Source organism: Gambusia affinis, linkage group LG03 (genome assembly GCF_019740435.1).
Source record: "Gambusia affinis linkage group LG03, SWU_Gaff_1.0, whole genome shotgun sequence".
Taxonomy (NCBI): domain Eukaryota; kingdom Metazoa; phylum Chordata; class Actinopteri; order Cyprinodontiformes; family Poeciliidae; genus Gambusia; species Gambusia affinis.
The window spans coordinates 19,663,687-19,688,848 of NC_057870.1; the positions used below are offsets into that span (position 1 = coordinate 19,663,687).

At 36.6% G+C, this 25,162-nt stretch overlaps 1 protein-coding gene across 5 annotated transcripts in view; it reads right to left on the reverse strand.

Annotated features, from left to right (window-relative positions):
- The window catches only part of LOC122828765 (aminopeptidase O (putative)), a 93,651-nt gene that overhangs the window by 62,699 nt on the left and 5,790 nt on the right, over positions 1-25,162 (reverse strand). For 4 of the 5 annotated variants that reach the window (XM_044112617.1, XM_044112618.1, XM_044112615.1 and 1 more), the window contains exons 5-8: positions 23,765-23,978; positions 23,256-23,380; positions 1,394-1,607; positions 309-415 (exon numbers count right to left, since the gene is read on the reverse strand). In XM_044112617.1, the coding sequence (XP_043968552.1) occupies positions 309-415; positions 1,394-1,607; positions 23,256-23,380; positions 23,765-23,978 (660 nt within the window). The remainder of the gene's footprint in view (positions 1-308; positions 416-1,393; positions 1,608-23,255; positions 23,381-23,764; positions 23,979-25,162) is intronic. The other variant, XM_044112619.1, reaches the window with a different exon arrangement.

The following is a 25,162-nucleotide window of genomic DNA, read 5'->3' on the forward strand; positions in this document are numbered from 1 at the left end:
ACCTATACATGTACACACACAAAATACAGAACACAGACAAGCGTTCTCTCACCTTAGACTTTTTTTCCCTGTTAAAGGTTTTAACATAGAAAATATAGTACATTGAGCCCACTAACCCTGACTATGTAAGAGTAAGCTACTGCGACCTCTACTATTACACATTACTCGTGTGTGTGTGTGTGTGTGTGTGTGTGTGGTCAAGTAAATGTACATCTAAAAAAAATAAAAGCATATAAGCTCTTATTTAGTACTAATATTTCCAAATTCCTTCAGAAAGCAGCAGACCAGTGATAAATAGAGATACACACCGAAGAATTTGAAGTTCTTCATTTGAGTTCTGCAACTCATCTGAAAGTCGCTTCCACCTCAACAACGCCTTCAGGTCAAATTGCTCTGCAGTCTGTTGTGAAGATAGCTGCAGAGAAAATTGAGAGAATAAAGAATATATTAGATGCTGATAAATATTAAGATTTCAACCTCCAAAAAAAACCCATAAACATCAGATATTTACCATACTGAAATGTTTCCAATACTATTTATAGTATTGGAAACATTAAAGAAGTGTTTCCAGTACTAAACGTGTCAATCGGTCAGAATTATTTCACAAGGCCAAATTTACTTAGCATACTGAGTGAAAGGATTAAAAAGGGAACAAGAGAAGAAAAGGAAAAAACATTTCTATCAGAACGCGAAGATTGGGCACGCAAGCACATTCAGTCTCTCATTAAAACTGAAGTACATGGGAAATGCACTCCCTGTTTTTTTGGACTATTTTCTAAAATATATATTTTTGAGGGGTTGTTGCTGTCCAACTCTGTAGGTGTTATGTTAGTTGATTTATTTTGTAGTTGTATTTGGAAATTTCTTCCTCCTTCATGTTGCTTGGCTACCTCCTTTGATTTTCAGCCATTTCAGGACTTTGGTCCCTTCTTTTACACACCATCTCCTTGTGACATCGATGATAAGTGTTTTTATTATGGCATTTTCAAGATGCTTTCATACCACAGATATGAAAAGAAATCTTTGATGAAAGGATCTGTTTTTCTTAAATCAACTGCAAATGAGACTGAAGTTGTTATAAAATCAAAAAAATCTCTGAAAGAATTTGCCCTATTCTGATTAGTAAGTGAGAAATAACATGTTTTGATAAAGTGCTGTAATTTGACACCTATAGCTACTAAAAAAGGGATACTCACTGCTTGCAGCCTCTCTATAGCATCCTACTTTAGAAAAAGTCTAATACATCCATTTAAATTAAAATGTGAACATAATTGAACATTACAGACTTAATTTATTACTAGATTTAAAAAAAAACATAAACACCTTCAAAAGTATGTGAAAATGGAGAATAAAATTGAAACAAAAGAACATATTTATTTTTAGGAACAAGTACTTGTTGTGCTTGGGCCCATATAATGTCCTCCAGAAAAGTAGCAAAGCCTTCACTGATCCATTCCTCTGTCCAGTCTCTGGCTCCAATAACCAGGCCAAACCAGGAGTGGGCAATCTCGTGGCAAATCCTGGATCCACTCAGAGTCGGTCTATTCACTCCAGAACCAGGACATTCCTTGCACAACACACTCTGGGACAGGAAAATTATATGGGGGCTGTAGAACACAAAGGATGAAAAATCACAAACACATGAAATCTGAGAATTAAACGTGTCAAGATCGAGGACGTTAAGGAAGTAAGAGGAAAAAACAAGCCAAACAAAATTACTGGTTAAGGAAAAACACGGCATAAAGGCAGATAAGGACATAATGATGAGTCCTCCAAGCGTCTTTGAGCTACTGTTCCACACCTAGGATTACAGTAAATTAAGTCTTTGCACGTCATGCAAGACAAATCCACGTGTGTGTTCTAACAAGAACAGAAGCTGCACATTCTTTACACAGTCCTCTACATTATATTTAGAAATGGTCAGCTTACTCATCAGGAGTTCAGGCCAAAGCTAACTGCTTTGTACAGGCTGATTTTGCCAATGTACTATGGGCAGCTTTGGTTTTGATCGTTTGACACCACGAGGTGTATTTAAAGTGTTTTTCAATTTCACCAACTGCCTTTTCCTTTATGCACTCTAAAAAGTACGACACTTAAAATATTTACCTTGAAAAACATATTATGTCTGCATGCATGGAAGGCTAGTCAGATATCAGAGTCATAAAGATCAGATTCACTGAGTCACATAGTGAAAATGAGAGTTAGAAACTGCAATAATGCATTAGAGAGACATGATTGCCTTTTACATTGCCCTTCAGAAGCATTAGTACATGTTAAACTTTTGTGTACTTTGTCCCATAAACCAATAAATAGTATAATTTTATGAATTTTTTTATGATCGTGTCACACATAAAGTTTTCAAAATATTTTACAAGAACAAATCTAAGAATTACAGCCTGCCAATCTATTTAGCAACATTATTTTACAGTATGGAACTCTGTGGCAATTAGAAACAGAGTAGTGGGGTAAGTCTCTACCAGGTTGTGCATCTACAGACCTAAATATTATTCTATTATTCTTTTTAAAAAATTCTATTCTTTTCAGACAGATTGAACAAACAATGTCTGTGCAATTGTTGGTCTTCGATTTAAATCAATACATTGCAGCTCTGCCTGAATGCTTAGAGTTGTTGTCCTGCTGGACGGTGACCTTTCAGCTCAGTTTCAATCTTTTTGCATCATCAAATAGGTTTTCTTCCAGGATTGAATTGTATTTAGCTCCATTTATCTTCTCTGATCAACTTCTCAATCTGATGAGGGCAAAAACAAATCTAAAAATTATGAGACTTGTTGAATTATGAGAATTAAGAAATATATATATGTCCCGCGACCTCTTAAGGTTTTGTTTTAACAGTCTCTTATTACTAGTCTATTACAGAGGCCAAATTTGTGGTGTGTATAAATAATAGTAATTGTGTCAGTCAGACTAAAAATGGGTGGATTTTCAAAAGGATATTGGTTGTACAGGATATTATTTCAAGGTATGACTAAATGGAGCTACAGAAAATTTTGCTTGTAATGCATTATCTCATGTAGGTCAATCACATTAAATCCAATAAAATATACATTGTAGTTTGAGATTATTATCAACCAAATGTGGGATAGTTCCATACTTCATAGTTCTGAGTGTCTGGATGTACAATAATCTGTTAGATATTCTTACATTCTTAATGCTATTTAAGTGAGTGCACCTTAGAATTGACAGTGAAAGTGTTTTCACAGCTACATGCCTGGAAGCACTGTAGTGATAAGTAAAGAACCACACCCCATTCTTAAAATATTTTATGTTTTTCTGAAGGGAGAACTTTGCATTTTTATCTTCAGATCCACAAAAGAAAAAAAAAATTACAAGTTGTAATACAATTTAAGTTTGCACCATAACAGGTAGAGACATTGTGGCTCTTTGATTATTGTCCACCACTAATTTTAAAGAACAAGTATGCTACTGATTCTTAGTTCACTTTATTGTAGAACCACTCAGGAAAAAAAAATAAATTACTAGCTAAGTTGTCAAATAGTTAAAATATGGTTCAAAAATCATATGTGAAGTGCTTTCTGCTCTGCAAAGCTGGAAACAGGACAGGCAAAAGTGCTGACTGACAGCTCTCAGTTCCATATCTAAGCCAACATTTAATGCATTCTTTCTTAGCTCAAACTCCACCTTTATGTCTAATTTTTTATGAAACTAAACTTGGCAGATGTTAAGTACAGCATACAGACAGGCATTTAAAACACATCCATCACCAAAGCGATTAAGAGATTTACTAACCAGTTCTTCGAACAAAGCACTAGCAGGCAGACAAGCAATAGTGAATGTCAGAGGTTAAGTAGCTGTTTAGTTTCTAGACCCAAAATGCAAAAGGAACATTAGATTCCTTAGATTAATACAAATCTAAGGACTCATGAGAAGTTGTAGTATCCAATGCTTTTGCTGCAGAAAAGTTTCATTGATTGCATCAGATGAAAAGCCTGGAAATCAACAGAAGAAAAACTTATTATTTGGGATATATATATATAGTAATCCACAGTGACTGTGCTATATCTGGAATAAAGCAAGAAATTGACAGAAAATTCAACATTCATATTCATATTCCTCATATGAATGCCATTATTAGTTATTAGTCCAAATTCAGAGATTTTATCTTGGAAATGTGCAAATAACACCCCCAACCATGAAAACCTCTAAAAGCAAGAAGATTCATCAATATTTTTTTTTTCCTGCTTTCTTACATAACAAGCTGTGATGACCCCGAGGGTGAGTGGGCCACATGTGCCTGAGAAGGAGGCTATTCTTCAACGAAAAAATGGGGGAGAGGTGCAAATTAATGCACTTCTGCATTTATTTGCAGAGGTGCATATGAATGGCCTCCTTCTTTGCAGGTTCATATAAAACACTAGACTGTCTGAAGACCTTTTCACTCTCACCTGACCTTCAGTGTCACAAATAACACTGACATGACATGGGAGAAAATTTATGGCAAACTGTGGGTCTGAAAGTTTGGTTTTTTTTTCTTTCAAAGGGGTATTGTACCCAACTCTAGCAACAAACATGTTAAAATGTATTGATGACAACTTAGAAAATCTTTTGAACATATAGAACATAGCAATGAGCACCAGACCATGCTAAACAAAAGTTTGAGGTGGTAACAATTTAAACTAAACGGAAGCCCATAGCTAATTAATATACCATTGTTGTTTAACTATGCACACACGTTTTGTTATTGGTTTCAGCTAATAAGCTGCACTTTCAAAAGGAACTTGTGGCTACTTAACATTGTTATCACAACATTTGAAGACAAAGCTGGAGAAGATCTGTAACTTTAAGTGCAAATGTGACAAGAGAAGAGAAGAAAAGTAAATTCTCCACTTGGACAATTTGGTGCAGCAGCAAAGTTTCTTCCAAAAATTGGAAGAAACTTCAAGCTAACAGCCTTACCCTGGAAATGACAACAACCACCACTGGTTGAATATATATATATATGTATACACATTATAACATTATATATATACCTATATACACAGTACAGACCAAAGGTTTGGACACACCTTCTAATTGAATTGAATTAGAAGGTGTGTCCAAACCTCTGGTCTGTATATATATATATATATATATATATATATATATATATATATATATATATATATATATATATATATATATATATATATATATATATATATATATATATAATTGGGAAGTTATGAATACAAACTTTTAAAATCTAAATAACTCAAAATATCTATGGAGACGAAACCATGACCTGGTTTTGTCATGGCCTGTTACATATGTTCTTATATTGCAGTTCTTTAAGAGAAATCACTTTTGGCTAAAATTGGTAATAGCATGGAAAAAGCGTTATAAAAATCTGAATTACTGGCTTCACAATTAGTTCATTTTTACTTCAAACTCCTCAACTAGTAAAATTTCAGTTTGCTCTCTGTAGACAAATTAAGCTTAAATGCTCTTATTACTCTGCGGCAAACTGGCAACCTGTCCAGGGTGTATTCCGCCTCTCGCCCAGAACATTAGCTGGAGATAGGCACCAGCAACCCTCCTGACTCCACTAGGGACAAGGGTGAACAGAAAATGGATGGATGGATGGATGCTCTAATTACTAATAAATTATACCTACAAAATAATTAGCTGTAATCAAGCAAAAATCAACATCTTGTACTAAAAGAGGTTATTTTTCCTGGACATCGCCTAATTCCAGTGACAAGATAAGCTGATTTCAGAATAAAAAAAATAAAAAAAGGCAGATCAGGATGGATCTGCTGACCTGTTTTGGAGGGAAAAATAAAATGAGACATCTGAGAAAGACAACTACTCTTTATTTTCCTCAGGACTCTTACATCAGACAAAAGGCAGGCTTGAGTTTTTTTGTTATTTAGAAACATGTCAACATCATAGAAAGAGTCTTGTGGGTATTATTTCTAAGACAGCACCTCTGATCCAATTCCCTGTTTTTCCTCATTACACACACAGTGGTTCTCACTAGAGTACAAGATGCTAACATTAGTCTGATAAGTTCTTTTTTTTTGAAAGCGTAATCTTCTCCCTGCACAATTGGATAAGCAGTTCTTTGTTGTCAGTTTCAGCAGCGTCTGTGTGTTCGAGGTAGTGAGTGTGAAACACAAAGACAGCTTTTCAGAGACGGCGCATGCACATGTTCCTCTGAGGGAGACGGAATCCATCACTACAGTGACAAATCGTGTCATCCCACCACGCTGGTGATGAATAACAATGGCATCTTTCACGTTCACTGACACACTGACTGGCGTTAGCTGACATCGAGGATCTGGCAGGGATACATGCATGACGAACACTACAGATCCGTGCATATATAGCTACTGTCTGTGTCTGCTTTTCTCGATTACATAACCATTATCTCTGTATCCGCTTATCCTAATAAGCAGTCAATAATGTCTGAGTGCTTTTATAAATCAATCTATACAACCAGGTTTGAAAACCACTATCTTTGAGGTTGAATTTGCCAATTTGATTCTTTTTAAACAGTTTTTCTTCACTGTCTTTTAATCAACAAACGAAAGCAAATATAAGGTTTGTTTAACTCTGTACTTTGGTCAGATGTGACTGCTGAGCATTGACCAAGAAATACTCCAGGTGGATGAGGTGTCCACTGTCATGTACAATGTGTGGACAGAAAAAGATCAGGCATTTTAGCTGAATAACACCGTATGGTAAAATCTTTGATTTTATCCTTCTTTCTTAACATCACACTCCCCTGACATAATTCCAACAGAAATTATTTTTGAAGAAATTAATAAAACTAGCATTTTAGCTTGTGACTATGCTACCACAATAATTACATACACACACACACACACATATATATATATATATATATAAATATATATATATATATATATATATATATATATATATATATATAGACACATTTTGGAGGTTTTGCAGACATCTTTACAGATGACTCCAATAATCAGTCAGAGGCCTGCATGCCATTTTTGAGCTTAAATATTTGGGCAGCAGCCAATGGCAGCTGAAGGGTGTCAGTATGTGTAAAATGTAGCTGTCAGTTCAAATCATTGTCTTGGTGTCCGTCGGTATGCCTATACTACACACACATTAAGGCTCACTCAGAGTTTCAGAACAAATACGTGGTGACCTTGAGAGCTGTAGGGAGCTGTGACTGAAGCAATCTTTAAATAAAGCTCGAGCTTCCTGATATTGCAACTCTGTTGCTGACAGCAGCTTGTTTACTTTTTGTATTGCTGCTTCTCCACTTTGCACTTGCTTTCTGAGCCTTACGGCGTACATCAAATTCTAATGCTGTGTTTTAAAACTCTATACATTGTGAGCTCTTTATTTAAATGAAACTTTGAGAAAACGATCATATGCATAATTTCAACAAATTAACACCGCTCTATTTATTTTCTTATATAACACATTACAATATATATATTTAAAATTTTTCTTTCAAAGACTCCATGCAAATACACCTGAAAATATTGTCTCAATAAGAAAAAAAATATTGAGTTAATGAATCTGCAATGCAAATGTATTGGTCAACAAGTTGTGAAATCACATATTTTATTAAATATCCAGATAATATAACTATTGAAGAATTTCTGTCTAAATTATGAGCATATATTTTAATTAATGTAATTATTTATTATTACTATGTAATATTTGGACTAGATTCTCTGAAAAATCAAAGGTCAAAGGTTACAATACTTTTTGTTACAACTATCCATGTCTATATTTATAATTTAGATTTTTATGATTTCATTTGCTTCTTGAATTTGTGTTTTTGTGCATTTAAAATTGAAACCCTCAGTGACATATTAAGTTATCTTCTATGTAAAAATACAAGAGACACAAAGTAATAGAGTTAAGCAGATTTACAACAGGCTAAAAACAGATTTACAGAAGCCTAAGAAACATTACAGATCCATTCAATCAAAGTTTTTATTCAGACTTTAACTCAGATTCACCTGTATGACAATTGTGCAGCAGAACTCTGTAGAAACTGAATATGCATAACGGAGAAGTAAAGAATAAGTAATGTGTGAATTTATAGAACTCAGGGTCAATAAATTCACAGGGTCAGTGCAACTTTTAGCTGCATGAGCTCCATAGCAACAGAATATGCATAGCAGCTCGCTGGCAGCAGTAACCAGCTTTATAAAACGTCATGACGCACAGAGTGCCCCATGATAAGATGAATGATTGTTGTTCAATTGCAACAAGACATTTTATTGTATATTTTAAATCAGGTACAATTAACTCCCAAAACAACTAAAGTTATATAATTCACTCTATTTTTACCTTTGCATATGGTTGCAATTTTACTAGAGTCTTATTGAAGTTGTCTATTTATTTTTTGTTTTACTTTCATTTTACTTTTAAGTGGTAATGGCTATACTTAAATCTGTATGGCCCATTCTCTGATTTCTAGGTCCAGGGATGGTCACCCACAGTTTGTAAAAGAGCAGTAAGCCTGATACCATTTATGCCTTCTTCCTCAAAATATTGTGGTGGTGAACTATGGACATGAATTGTTTCAAATACAATTTGCGTGACCTCAACATAACACTAGTTATTGTTAAGGGCAACACAGATCTTAAGGCTAAAACTATATATCTAGAAACACAGAATAACTGGCTGGACGAAAATCAACTGAGAAAAAATAGCCAATGGGTATTTCTCTGATAGCAAAATCTCAGTGGGTTTTCAAACACAAAATATAACACTGATAAAAACTCTCTTGTACTTTCAAACATTACTACTTCACAGCTCACACTCACAGCGGGGAACTTGGCCCTGAGCTTCAGAGGTGTGAGATAGGGCAAATCTTCAATTTAGTAAGAAACAGATTGCAATAGTGTCTTGCTGCTCCATCTCTCCATCCATTATTCATCCCTCAATCCATCGTTGTTGGCTGTAGGCCATTTTTCCCCCAGTGGGACACTTCCATGCATAATGCAGCAGGGGCCCTATCGTAGTCCTGTAAATGACATCCACAACCCTGCTCAGACCAGTGCTGGGACACCAATAAAAAAGCCCCATGAGGGAGCGGGACAAGGAAAAAGATGATGAGAGTGGAGTGTGTGTACTGGATGTGTAAATCACAGCTTAACACTAACGGATATATGGTGAACATCATATTAAAGACTGCAAAGTACCAAAAGACTTTAAGAAGTTAAACAAAATATGCTATAACAGACTCTGATGGGAAAAGAAATAGAAAGGTAAACAAAGGCATTGTGGCATTTTCCATGCCGAGGGATAAGCTCCCCTCTCTACCAGAGACCACGTGTCTCAGGTGTAATTACTGTACAATTACGATGATGCAAAAACAGCAAAATAAATCAAAGATAGAATCACACTCACTACAGAAAACCTGGCAGAACAGCAATTAGATCTATGAAAGATGAAAAAAATAATAGCTGCAAGTAGAAATTTGGGATGTCTTGGGATGTGTAGCAAGATGCTAACATGTCTAAATGCAACACATCAAGCAATATAGAGGAGTTCAATAAAGCAGAAAGAAATGATTGGACAGCAAAAAATAAATCTAATTTTAATGTTAATACCTTCCTCCTGAAAACAAATTTAATTGTTGGATTTTTTGGGGGGTGGGAGTGTGGGGATCTGCAAAACTTTTTCTCTAAAAGATTAATTTTGTTTTACTTTTAAAATAAAACATCTGTCTAGATAAATGCACAAATAATTTTACAAAAAACTAAAAGAAAAAAAAATAAAGGGCTACACGCAACAATGTGCTGGACAAATGTACATAGCAATACATAGCATATTTAAACAAACAGTGGGGAAAAAATAGAACGTAATTGTGTTTTTTTCTGGCATAATTATATGTATATAATATTACCTTTGTCATTCTTTTTTGTTTAGAGAATATATAAAAATTTTGTAGTCAGATACATTTTTACCTTCAATCAGTATTTTTTATCTAGGTGTGAATCAGTTGATAGAATGCATAATTCCACTGCCTTGACTCCTAGGTGATTCCTACAGTCAGATGCTGGTCCTAAAGTTTTGTGGAATGCTTTTTTTTATTTTAACTTTTTATAAAACAGTAACTAAAATATCTGGTGGAAAAAGAATAAAAAAATTGTATCATAAGAAGTGGCAAAGGCATTCCTGTACATTCTATGAGCACATACGTTTTTACTATTTTCAAACAAATTATTAATTATCATCAACATATGGTTAAAATGTGAGAACTATCATTTATATTAGTCTTAGCATTTTTTTAGAGAAAGATGCAGTCTTCATACTGCTGTAATAATTTGCACTGTATGAGCAAAAATAAAGATAAAGATAAAAGTTACATTATGTTGTGTGTGTACTTTGAGGTGGATTGAAAAGGTAATTTCAAAAATGTACTGAGAATTCACATCAATTTGTTCTTCAAATGCTCTTTCATTGAAGGTATGAGTATAAGATCTTACATTTATAACATTAGCAAAATTATTAGACAAAGGGTCAACTTTCTTCTTATCATGACTGTAGATCCTGAGCATCTCAAACCAGAAAACAGCTCTTGTTTATGGCACCTTTGCCTTTCTAAGACCACATCTGTTCAACAATATGTGCAAAGATATGATCTTATTGCTTGGAGGTAAATAACAGCATATCTCATTTACTTCTACTGTCTGTAAAGTGAGAGAAGTCACTTTACAGTTCTTGCATCATCTTTGAAGCTTCTGTTTCTTTTTTGCTCAGAGTTACTTCAGGTGCCTCGCAGAACAAGAGCCAGTAACAAGCAGCAATAATAAACGAGAACTCAAAAAACACGTCCATTCCTTTCTATTCACACAAAGGTTTTAGTGTCCTTTCATAGTTTACGGGAATAGGCTTTGTCTCACTCCCCTCCCACCCGGACAGAGTCTGTGGGCTATTTTAGACACAGGAGCCGGTTTGACCAAACTCCTACTACCCTTAATTTTTTTTTTAACAAGTCTGACATCAAATGTCTGGCATTCCAGACTGGCTGCAGAACAGCTCCCTGCTTCCAGACAGGGACCCACAGGGCCAGTCCAAATGCCACACCATGTAGGGCCTGATCACATGAACACGCGCCAGGCAGGGGCCCCTAGAGAGCAGCCCCACCCACACACCTCACAGCATCAGTGCCTGAAAATAAATTGCAGAAAAGATAGCAGAGGACATGTGCAAACAAGAAGAAACTCTGAAGAAACTGAAGCTTTGCAGTGTGAAATCCTACTTTAATTTGGGTCAGCTGGGTTGTTTGGAGAAACATTTACAGGACACAAGTGGAATGTCCCAATGACTGTGACATTTTGTGTATAAGATACTACACAAAATGTATTTAAAGCAATATTAACTCTTTATGTATTCTTTATTTTTGTTCTCTACTTGTGTGCTCTAGATTCTGTACTTTTACAGAGTCCAGGAATAGGAATACCAAGTCTGGCCGTGGCGAGGATTGATCACAATGTGTGATTTACATTGATTTACCAATGTGTGATTCATGTGGGTCTGCACGGCTCTGACTGTTGGTGATGGTATGCAGCGGGATGGATTACTGTGTCAGACTGACTGAGAGACATGAAGCTCGTGGGAGAATTCACTGCTCGGTCAAGATACAGCAGAGCTGCAACAGATCCACAGAGCGTTCTCACCATAAAAGTCTCCAAAAATACTGAAAAAAATTACATTAAAAAAAGTTCCTAGACTTGTCACTAGTTGGTTTTTGATAAAAAGTCACTAATTATACAGACAAAGTTTATAAGTAAGCAACAGTGCTTCCCTCGTCTTGACCACAGCCCCGTTTAACCCCTCTGCTCATGGGGATGAGCTCATGGGGAGCTAAAGATGGAGCTGTGCCTCACAGTTTAAAGGTGGAGCTTTGGGTAAATAGGCAGCAGGTGTTGACACTTGCAAATGGCTGTCAAACAATACAGAAAGATTTCTCCACATGCAACAATTAGTTAAAGGAACACTCCATGAATGTGTTGAGTTGATTTTACATAATACCATCCCTTTAATTAAATTTTCCTGAATTTTAACTTCTGAAGCACCAATTTCAGTTATTTAAGTCTTTCTGAAAGTAAAATAATCATTTGAACATTTCCATTATGCGCCTTGGATTTTATGATGGTAATATCCAAGACTGACACTGTCAGTCTTGGATATTAAGTGCAGCAAATTCAATCTTTTCTTCGGTGCAAACTTCATTTTTCGAAAATTTGATTTTTTTTTTTCCCCGACCACATACATTTTGATAGGTAGGAATAACAGAATTTTAAAAATTAACTACATCTAATAGAAAATAACACAATAATGGACTTTACAGAAAACACGATGGGTGAAAATAAAAAAAAAAAAACAAATATTGAAATGGTAATGATAATATATTTAAAAATGTTTTTTTAATAGGAGTTAGGGGCACAAAGACTGCAGAAGGGACCAAAAATGCTGTTTTTTAATTCAAAAGGCATATAAAAATATGACCTGAAGGAAAAAAAAAAAAAAAACTCATGAAAATTTCAAATTCACAAAACCATCAACTTGGTAAAATTAAAGCAAAAATAAATAATGTAATATGTTTTGTGTGAAAGATGTTACAGTTTGCTGTGGCACAGAGCAGACTAAACAACCTTCAGAGAAAAGACCAAATCTAAGTGTGACATATTTCAAACTCAGTCATATATAAGAATTAAGAGTCCAATTAATTCTTTTCAAATTAATAGGATTAATTTGAAAAGAATGTGCCTTAATGAGTACTAATCCAGTGCAGTATGAGTAGATTTGGCAACAGCAAGCCCCTCATCAATCAGCCTAAAGGAGACGTAGACATGGCATTTATTTCTCATAACGCACATTCCTCCATCACTGCCGCCATTAGCATGCAAACCCCATCACTCATCATACAGCACTCTGAGCCCTCTTTTGGCTTCCAATGTACCCCTAATAAAAAGCACTGAACAAAATCTATTTCACAGGATTATAATTTGAGACACTTTCTTGCCTTTAGGGTAATAAATAGACTATTTTCTCTCCCTTACGTAACACGAGCAAATGGGACAGTGAGGAGATGGAAATTGCGACGTCTCAGTGTGGTGAGGCTATATGAGAAGTGTTTGACAGAATGGAAAGATGGATGATGACGGGACTGAAGTGAAATTAGGCAGTGAGCAGAGGTGTCTCCTGAAATGGAGCATTCAGGCTGCCACCTGACTGAGTTGCCAGCTGGTTAAAACTAAGCTCTAGCTGATTGATTTTGACTTTTACTTTGACATAACACAATCGGGGGTGTTTGAAAGCAAACTTGATTTGAACGTGGTGTCCTTAATCCTAGATTAAGTATAAAACATGAGGTATAACTGCCAGCTACAGATCCATGCAGAAGTATTAACATTTGTATGCCCTAAAAGTCTCAAAATTTAAGGGCATGTTTTGAGCAACAAGACAATTCAAAGTACTTCACATGATTAGAATGAAAATAAAAAAGCAAAAAAACAAACAAAAAAAACAACATTGCATTTCAAAGGCAAAGTAAAGAAAAACAATGACCTCTTAAAAATAGCCTACATTTTATGATGTTTAGTTGTTATTAATTAAAGGCAACTGTAAAAAATAGGACCTTAGTCTTGATTCAAAAAACCTCAGTGTTTCAGCATTTTTGCAATTTTCTCGAAGTTTGTTTCAGATTGGTAGAACATAAAAACTAAATGCTGCTTTTTAAGTTTGGTTCTGATTCTGGGGATGCAGAGTAGACTTGAACCAAAAGACCTGAGGGATCTGGGAGGTTAATACAACTTCAGCAGATCTTTAATATATTTTGGTTACAAACCAACAGGGGTTACTGTGTTATCAATGTTGTCAAGGAGAATAAAATCTACCGGCCAAAACAGGTATAGGAAACAAAATCTAAGAATATGTTGACTTTTTTATCTGAAAATATATTTGATCAAATTATTTGTGCAATTTGAGTAGCTTTATGATTATTTTTCACTAAAATTCACTAAAAATGTTGAAAACTGAAATGCAACTGTTTTGTATTTAAGATGACATTGGTTTATTTATTTCTACAAGAAAGCAAAAGACAGCAGGTTATTGGGTTTGGAGGGAAATTACTTTTCCACATTGGGCCAGACTGGTTTAGATAAAGCTAACCCCTGAAAAAAATAATCATTTGAAAAATGCATTTTGTATATACTCTGGTTACCTTTATTTGTAAAGGTGTAAAAATAAGAAAAATGAGTAATCTGAAACTAGCCAATTACTTTTTCATGGCATTATATTACTAAGATGAGTTTATAATAATAAACTTGTGTAAAAGAAAACCTCTGGAAAGCTCAAATTAACCTGCGTTGTAATTTTTACACTCAAAACTCTGTTATCATCATCATCATCATCATCACGGTTAAAATAGCTACCACCATTCTCCACTGTAGGTTCAAAATATTACTTGCTAAATTCTGTAATTTCAACAAAACCACAGGTCGGCAAAATTTCCTCCCCAGACATCTAAATCTGTCCAGTGAACATTTCCCAGCACTCGTTTCAGATGTCTCCTTTTGTTCAGTTCAGCGTATAATGACCCTTGGACATTTGAAGTGTCTGGCTTTTCACAGATAAATAAAATTACCCCCAGCCTTTAGGATTTACTATCACACACCTCTGGATGCATTCAGAGATCAGCAGCACCTCCTCCTCGCCACCACACTCAACACAATGGAACTATCCATCAATTCAGAGAATGTATCCTGTGTTAGTGAAATGGGAGTGCAGTGACAAGCCTGTCTTTCCAGTGACTCTAATCCAGAGTTATGGCAGAGTCTGGCTGTGTTAGTGTTAAATGTATTAGTACACGCCAGCTGTTGCCTGCATGTTCTCATCTCAGATCGGTTCAAAACAACACATCAATCTCTCACCAATATCTGGTGACAACTCAACAGTTGCAATAGAAATGCTTAATGTATATCATAGAGGCATTTGCAAATTAAAGCAAGCGAGAATTGCATTTATTACAACAACTACCCATTCACAATGCAATGAGTGCTCTTTCAGTTGGGAGGGGAAATGATAGGAACAGAGGTAAACTTACACTGCAGACGGGCAGAGAAAGGTGAAGCCTGAGATAACTGGAAAGGAATGCTGCCGCAATAAGAAAACACTTCCAAAAGCTCTCCTGCTATCTTCATTAAGTGTACAGAGAACGGTCCCACCAACGGAAAAAAAAAAAAAAGGAGCAAGGAAGCAAAACGAGATGGATAGCAGCAGCCTCTCCTTGTGGGGTTAGGAGCTTTCCTGTGTGCTGTCTACAGGAAGAGAGCGGAACAACAGTAAAAAAAAACCCCAACAAGATAAACTAAATATATTATCTACTTGCAATCATTTTAAAAGCACACACAGAATACTTTCAGGCCTTCTGTTCAGGTGCAAGCATGCATGTACTGTCTTTTTTTAAAACTCCTACAGAGTTTTTGTATGTCCAAAGTCAAAAGGGAGATCCACACAAGTTGGGAAGAAAGGAAACACCTTATTCTTGACTGTTTGATTAACAGCTATGTCCTCTGTGCCAAAAGAATTCAGCCCGCTGGATGCTGCCCTCCCTTCCCTGAACTCCTCGACAGCCTCCTGAAAGAGCCGGTCTGTGTCACACACTTCTAGGGTTACTCTACAGATCAAACTGGAGAAGAGAGCAAAAAAAGGACGATATCCACAGAGACAACAGAGTAAAAAAGGACAGAAATGAGCAAAAGAGGAATTTTAATATAAAATCAAAAAAATGAACTGCACAAATTAATGAGGTTAAAAACAACAGTATTTAGGTCAGGTTGTGACAACGAGCTAAGATTTAATTTTAATCTGCAGCTTGTCAAGTGGTGGTAACAAGCAGAAAACGTTGCTCTTTTGTTAAAGATCTTAACGAGCAGTTGCTGAATTTGCAGGAGTGATCCTTTTACTTGATCTTGATCATCATGTGGAAAAAAAGTATTGCACTCCCTCTTCTCCCATCTCCCACTTGTGATCAATGATTTTAATGCTAACAACTTAATTGATAAGCATAACTGAATAGGTATATGCTTACCATGAAGGACAGAAGTGTGCATACAAGAAAATAATAGGATTTAAAAGAATTTAAAAATAAAAAGGCCTCTCTCTAACTTATGAGCTGGACAAAATCATCCTTAGAGCACTGCAAAAAACATTGGTGTTAATGAGCAGCTGACACAGATCTCAACCTCATTAACCCCAGCTTTTGTGGAATATTTAAGCTGCTGTATAGTAATTTTGAAAGGGATAAAATATGTGTGATCGTCAGGAAAAGTGGATACTGCAGTATCCTAAATGTACTGTAACTGGGGGTTGAAACATCCTTTTAGATGCCCGAATCACCTGAATTGATTCCTTTTGACAAGCAGAAGGTTCCATGGTTCCACTCTGAGTTCACCTCAGATGATGGAGTTCCTCATCTTATCAGTAAAGGGGCCACCAGACACTGTGCTGTCTACGTTAATTGGAGACATCTTTATCCAGAATCATGGTCTTAACCCATCTCTTCCTTACCCACAGCTGCCCCACAATGTCCTGCCCTTTCAGCAGCACAGGGCAAGGCTTGTCCACCCTTGCTGGAAGGGAGCTTTTTAATCTACAGCAACCCCTGCCAGGGTTATGGACTCACCTTCCCTTGACTCCTCAGACTCTTTCTCCTTCACAGAGGAAATGGAGGCTGGATTCAGGAGAGCCTTAAAAAAGCCTCCTTTCACTGCTTGAAAGTATAAAATATCTTATGTGTCTAATAGAATAAATGACTAAATCAAATGTGAAAACTAATATTACACTAATGAAAGCAGTCAGTTTGGCTATTTGACTAATATGTGATTTATACTAGGTTTGAGTCGGTAACCATCAATTGGTCCATCATACTGTTCTTTGACTCGGACAATATGGTTTTCTCGCTTCTGGTCCTGAAAAGCCCAGGTGTCACACTAAAGAGCTCAAATAGTGTATTATACTCTAGGGTCCTGACTCCTCTGCTCCCTACTTCCTCCCAACAGGGAGCAATAGTGGATGTAACTTCCTGCTAGTCCATAAACAAACATCGCAATCAACTTAAGTCAGGCTGAAAATCCTCTTGTGCCACTTACAGAGGTCAAGAGGTATATACCAGCTATAATTTTACCTGCGCCACTGACAAATTTATGGCTACTCAGTTGTGCTGTATTGCATGTGGAACTAGCAGTTAAGCAAGCTTATCCTTTTTTCTCACCATATTTTAAGACTGGCACTTCCCATGAGATAAGAGGGGCAAAAGAACAAGATGAGAAATTCCATATTTGGGAAAATCCTGCTTTCAAAAGGGAAAAGTATAACAGCCATGTTATGTGTTTTTGGGTTGTTTTTTTTACTTCAGCTTGGAGAACAGCAATGACTGCTAAGGATATTAAAACTGCTAATTAAGCTATCAATCAGGTCTGCCGAGAGATTTCTTTTTTGTTTTTCATCATGCCATCTGCAACAACACTGACCTGGCTCTGTTAATGGCAGACTACAAATGGTCTGTGTAGCATTCTTTCGGCATGATGCCACTGCAAGTAAATACGCGTCAACACAATTATTTAAACAGTACACACATTCATACAACATAAACACAACCACAGGAATCTGTCAATCAGCAGTGAAGCAAAAACAAACCCCACATCGCCCACACCACTTAGAAGCCTGCTGCAAGGCTGGTTGGGGGAAACTGACACTCGCTTCAGGGATGTTGGACATTTCTTCATTTGGGCACACACTGATCTAAGATCAGTCCTGCATGTCCAGTCTGCACTTGTGGGACACATAGACGTCAGCTTCAAAGAGCGAGAGGAAATGCCGTGCCCTTCCTGTCACTCCCAGTTGGGCCCAAATGACGTGCTCTACTTGTGATTAAAAGATTACGCATTCAAAAAAGGAAGAAGGAGTATGAGCTTAGGCACATAAAAGTAAAAGAAAGCATGGTACAAATGCGAATGAAAATATATATACTGTTTGGTTATGTTCATCAAACAGTGGGCGGTCAAATATGACTAACTGAATAAACTCTTCGTATTTAAATTTTTGGCTAATATCACTCCCATGTCCTTCAATTACTCAGGACAATGGGCTTTTTATACAAGCTGGTGGTAGATTTAACTGTAAGGGATTCCCCATCTGTGTCAGAATTTACTTTAAGCCTTTACTCATGCTGTCCAATCAATGTTTAACCACCCATCTGTTTATTTCTTTCTGTTAAGTTTTACTAATGCAATGCCCTGTAAAGTCATCAACCTGAAAATGCATAAAGTATTGCAAACTGTCAACCTACCCATACATGTCTATCAAGACAGGAAACAGACTATTAATCAGAGAAAGAGTCAAGAGGCCTACAGTAGGAGAAAGTCTCTTTTGAAAGAAAGCTAAACAAAGTCCCGCTAAAAAGAGAGAATAGGATGTGGAAGGAATAATAACACAGTTCATCACCTTGAACACACCATACACCCAGTGAAACATGTTGGTGGCAGCATCATGTTGTGGGGATTCATTGCTTCAGTAGGTACAGGAAAGCTGTCCAGAGTTGACGGAAAGATGGAGAAGCAATGAGTAAAAAGAAATCTACTGGAAGTCAACTGACTTAAGATTAGCTCACACCATCTGGTAAAACGGCAATGTCACATATATCATTCCAGAACTACAATGAAATGGTGTTCACCAAAGAATATGTATATGTTAAAATGGACCAGTCAAAGACCTTGGTCTAATGGAGAATATGTGTGTGTTTGTGGTGGGGAGGAGGGGCATAAAAAATAGCTATTCACAAATATAATTTTTTTTTTTTACCTAACTGAGTCTGAGCTATAAGAAGAAGCAAATTTCACTCACTAGATGTGTAAAACAAGGGAGAGACAAAAAAATCATTGCAGTGAATTGTGGCTCTACAAGAAGTTAAGTCACTTTTCTACTCCCAAAAGTACAAAACATGGCAAAGTTTAAGACATGTGAACTTTGTATAACACTACAGCATGGAAAGAGGTAAGAAGTTAGTGCTTTTATATTCCATCATAAGCTTGGATCTTAGCTGCACAGTCTTTTGAAGTTGCATAAGTTTAATAATCTTTGCGTGAATGAAAACAACTCGTGGGTGGACAGAACTTCTGTCACAGCTCTTGAACATATACATGTCCTTACCCGACTTCTTAATCTTTGGTTTACTCGCCTTCCTCACGTATCTCAGCATAAAAAACGTCACGCCACTGTGACTCATATCCCTCCTTGGCCACTGTTTTCCCTCCATGCATCACACTGCAACAGCTTTATGCCTTCTTGCTGCAGCTTTCAGACCACAAAGCCCCCCTCCATTCCTGCTGTTTCCACTGGGGCACTGCACAGAAAAACAGCACTTGGCTCCATCCCAACAATTGGGGCCCACATACCTCCCAATCTCTAGATTAAATAGCACCAGCCTCTGAAGTCCTTCCAGGGGCTAATGGCTTTTGTTACTGGGAATAATCCACACATCCTCTCCCACATCCTGGGGATCCGCTGGCCTGTTGTGAACCCTGCCTTTGCCCTCTTAATTTCCCTCTCTCATCTCCGTCTTAATCTACCCTTCAATTTCGGTTGACCTCCGAGCCTTCCCATGGCACAGCCCTGCAGTTTTGTGCACTGGTATAGAGCCACCAGTGTTGAAGGGTGGATACAGTTGAGCTCACATTGGACTCAGAACCATGAACAGTTTTATAGGGGGTCAGTGCAGGTGCTATGCTAAGCTTAATGAAGGTCCTAAATCTCTTCTTGGTCATCTGCAGCGAAAAGCAGCCTACCAAGCTAAGGAAAGAATGAGAACTGCTTGCTAGCCCTCCACCTAAGGGAAAGAAAACATCCGTCAGACAGCAGCCCCTGTGTCAGCACTTGAAGTTCATTCAAAGCAAACATAGCAGCGGCAAGTTTTCGCAACACTGGGAAAAGGTTTACTTTGATCAAAGGAAACACTGTATTTTGGTTGAAAACGATGCCCAGACTGTAACCGAGTTCGCCCTCTTTCGTTCAAAATATCTCTGACAAAGACCACTTTTAGCCGTGACGTCAGAGAAGCAGAACACAAATTCTGGTCTGAGCTCATATCCTGTCTGGGACACTTTTTCTCAAAGGAGACCAACATACGAGAAAGAGAAAGGCAGATGGAGGAATAAATGAACGAGACTGTGGTGCTGACCACAGACACTGGGATGTTTAATAGGCCTATCTAATTACACTGCTTTATCAGTAACATTTAAAATAAAAAGGCCAAGCATCAAGGGCATTTATTTTGCATCAATTTTCAAATTATCTTGATTAACAAGCCTTTAATTGCATCCACATGGAGGCCAAATACAAGCAGAAACAGTTGTGTTGAAAAGAAAGACATGATTTCCAGAAAAAATTGACACCTTTTTCCAATGCTGGAGGCTAGATTAAGAAGTTATTGGTTATATATAGAAGTGAGGGGAACAGAATGGAAAATGGGATATCATGAAGGTCTACTTTTCATCTACTAACATGATGAAAAGTGGAAAAATGAGAGCAACATTGGTGAAGGGCAAAGAGACAGGGATATGAGAAAGGCAGTGATGGTTTTCAAACAAAAAAGATGGCAAAACAAAGCAAAGAATAATGATAGGATGAGGATAAACATACAAAAGGAGCAGGATGGAAACGTCTACAGCGGTTGATCAGCTTCCAAACCACTTCAACACTAAACAAAATGTCGGGGTCTGGTGTTCAGGGGTTTTTGGCTTAAAAAATTGCAGACAAAAAGCAAGAAGCAAAACGTCAAGCTGAAACAGAAATAAGTTATGCAGAAATGAGCATTGAGAGGACCAATGCTTTAGTGGAAAAGAACAAATGGATATATCAAGTGTTCAGTTAAACAAAAATAGTAAAAAATAGTGCAATAAATAAAATAAGAAAATAAAGTTTATTTTGGTAAAATGTACCTTTGCACATTGCAGCCAGAAATCTAAAAGTTTTTATTATAATTTTATAAGGCAAAACAACCCAAGTTGGTGAATACTTGTTATGTGGAAGACAAATGATGCACAGTTCTTATAGATTTATACCAAAACAATTCAGAGTATGGGGTACATTTTGATCCACCTTTCCTTACTTTAATGTCTGTAAATATAATCCAGTGTAAGGAACTGACACCAGAAGTCAGCCAATTACTAAACAGAGTCCATCTGTGTATGTAGTTTAATCTCAGGAAAACCAAATATTGCTGCTGCCTTGAGAAAACAGGGTTATTAAACCTTAAAATCAAGACAACTTCTAACACAGATACACTTTTTTCCAATCATTATAAATATATATATATCTAACAATATCATATTCACTGACTCCTAAACTTAAAAGTGAAATGCCAGATACATATTCTGTCAATAAAAAGTATCAGTATGCAGTATGTCCAAGTAGAAGTACCAAGTTGGAGGCATTGGCAAGTTGGAATGGAAATGACATCTAAGAAAGGAAATACGCAGAAAGACAGTCAGTAAGGTGGATATCCACTGAGCAGAGTGAGGCAGTGTAAAAAAAAGGGTTTGAAAATTAATGTGACAATAAGTGTCTGGAGATTTTTAGAGGCAAACCTCAGCAAAAAGGAAGTGTAAAACAAGCGCTGGAATGTGTATATTGTATGCAAAATTAAGTGTAGAAGCTAGTAATAAAATATGTTTTAAAAAACTTAAAATAAAATAAAAATAATTAGCTAAACTAAAGAACTGCCAATAAATAAATAAATTCATATTTCAGCAGCAGATAAAATAACCATATGAGCTATGAAAGGTCTCACTTAATGCACCCAGATAATTGCCACCTCCACAAATCACTGATAAAGAGCATTTTCAGTATTGTTTAGCTCTCCAAACTCACACAGCAACTTAACTGTTAAAGTTCACTCTTACGGCTTTTCATCACAGCTGTTTTCAAATGCTTAAGGTAGCGGCTTTCAGTAGAAAAAAAAAGGCCATTAAATCCCTCTGTAAACAAACCACCATGCACCAATTAGCAAACCATTTTGTTAATAGCTGGTAAACATTCTGTAGCACTGAGCAGTTATGAGTCAGATATTCCCCTCAGGTATCAATGGAGGTCAAAAAAAAAAAAAAAGAGATTGAATACTGAACTTGAGATTATATCTATATTAGTTGACAACATCACAATTCTAACATTAGCTTGTGTCTGCCGAATGCATACAAAGGTTAACTTTAAGGATAATATGACGATCTCGGTAGATACAGTTCTGCTTTTCCAAAGTCTCAACTTAAAAAAAAAAACACAATTGACTTAGAAGACTTTAGTAGAATCGTAATTTTTTTATCTGTTCTTAAAGGAACACAGTGGCCATTTTAAGCAGGCTTAGTGGTTTGGCTTTGAGATGCTCCTTCTGTCAAGGAGCTCTGTCTCTTTTCTTTTTACACAACTATTAACAAGGATGCAAAAGATTATTGGAAACCTTTATTTCCCCTTGGCTTCAGAGTCTGTAATTTAATGTGCAGATACACTGGTGGTTGGAAGTTTATATTTACTTACCAGTGACATGGATATCATACAAGTGAAATAAAACTTGAATAAAGAGGGACAAAAAAATACAAATCAGTTATAATTGGGTTATAAGCAATACATACAAGCTTAAACACCCGCATTAATATTTGAGTAAAAGACCCGTAACAGAGAAGCTATGTACTTTTTACAACCATTAACTAGTTTTAGTTGGTTTCTGTCTGATATTTAACCAGGCCTTTTTGGCAGAAAGTGTGCAATTTTTATCATGAACAGTTTTATAGGGGGTCAGTGCAGTTTTTATCAGTTAAGCAACAATTTAGTTTAAAAGAATAAAGGAAAAGATAAATGGAAAAATGAGAGGCATGGAAGAATACAACATAGAATGAAGAAATGATGAGAGGAAAAAGAGAAAGGACACAAAAAACAAGATTCAGGTCACAAAGACGAAAGGTTCGACAAGGATGGCACAAAAGACACAAGGTGGGATAGGTGAAAGAACAGAAAGCAAAGGAGGAATGACGGAACAAGAAGCGAGAGAAAAAGAATAAAACTCTGGTCTGGTTTCCATAAAGTTTTTATCAATTTCATTCATGTCCAAAACTCGAAAATAATGACTGTGTAGGAAACCAGTACAATCAACCTCAGATAACAGCATGCTACCTGCTCACCTTAAATTTATGCCATTTCTGATTATCTAAAGACAGACAAGTGAATACCTGGCCATGCCAAGACTGGAGAATCCTGCTGGGACGATAAGGACGTCAAGACGGGGAAAAGGGTGAACTCCTAGAACCGCATGGGCTGCAGCCAAGCATTGAGGCAGCAGCTTGAGGATTCCCATCTGCCAAAAAACACGAATTATGTCAGCCATAGGAGCAAAACAAAAAAAAGATTCAAACCCATGCTTCTCTCAGTTTTAATTATGTAACATAATGATACATGAGATATGCAAAAGCTTGCAAATATGCTGTACTTTTTAACCACCACCTTTTACTTAAGTTTCGTAAAACACTGTGTCAAGTCAGCTCTTTTGATTTGTGTACGAGAAGAATGTTTCAAATTAATGTGTTAAATGAGTAACATTTGTGCTGACGGGATAAAAGTAAAAAAAAAAACAAAAAAAAACACATGACTCTCTGACATAAACATTAACCAACAGTAACAGTCCTTAATCTTTTAAAGTCTAATTAGCCAAAGTCTCAAAGCTGAGTTGTCAGAACCCCACCTGAGCCTTCTGGAGCAGGCAGGCAGGGCTAAATACACGGTGTGGAACCACCCGCTGGGACCAAGCCGACCGCTCAGCAAACCGACAAGGGTAGTCGCCATGGGAACAAGAGATGCCGTCATCTTCCATGCCTGAATAATCAGTTAAAGAGAGCTCCTTATGCCCAAGGGAAGAGTGACAGAATGCAGAGTCTGAGCTGGTGGCCTCATCTCTGCTGAGGTAGATAAAAAACAAAGGAAAAAAAAATTAAATTATTAACCATTTCTTTGGATTTATCATTTTAAGTATACTCAAATCTGGAAGGGATGTAACTCATTATGTGGATTTATTTTCCTTTGAAATAATTAAGGAAACACCTGCAGCCTCTTGCAAAAGTATTTATACTACTTAAAGTTTTAAAAGGTGATCACATAACAACTATAGAGATATAAATGTTTCATTGGCCTTTCATCTGATAGACCAACACAAACAAGTGTGTCATTGCAAAGTGAAAGAAAAGAGATATGGTTCTACATTTTTATGAAAATAAAATCAGAAAGGTGTTATCTGTATATCAGTTCTTGTGAGTCATCATCACTTTGTAGAACCACCTTTCTGGTTGACTGGAATATTCTAATACATGATTATTGGCAAGATCCAAACCTTTCCATTGCAGCTCTATCTTTGGTGTCCCGGCCAAAACTCAAATCCTTTTGCAGCACCTAACAAATTTCCTTGCATTATTGCCCTATATTTCGCTCCATCCATCTTCTCAATAACTGAGGAAAGCTTCAAGCTTCTTAGTCCTTGCTGAAGTCAAGTAATCCCACAGTGTAATGCCTCTGCCACCCTGTTTCTCTCTGAGGGTGGTGTGTTCAGGATCAAATGTAGTTTTATTTTTCCCCACATTTATTGTTCTACAAGAAGGCCAAGAAGTTTCATACTCATCTCATCCAACCACAGCACTTTCTTCTATCAGTTTGTCCATATATGTCTTTTAGTGAACTATCAACAGGACTTCCTGCAGGTTATTGTTTTGTTTTGGTTTTTTTCCAGATTTCACAATGGCTTTCTTTTTATCACTCTTTCATAAAGGCCAGATTTGAAAAACACTAAGCAACTAACAGTAGTCTTGTCAACACATTTTGCTACCTGAGCTGCAGATCTCGGGTAGCTTCTCCAGAAACGCCATGGTGCTTCTTGGAAAGGGCTGTGGTTGGTGATGGACTGCTAAATGAGATGCCAAGGACTACACTACAATGTTTCATCATTTATTAGATGACTTCCAGTGGAAAGTGATTGTACTAGATTATAAGTGGCAATGTCAAAGTAAAGGGAGCCGAATAGAGCTGAATGCCAGTCTTCAGATTTTTAATTGTAAAACATTTTGAATAACATTTATTTTTCCTTGTACTGTGC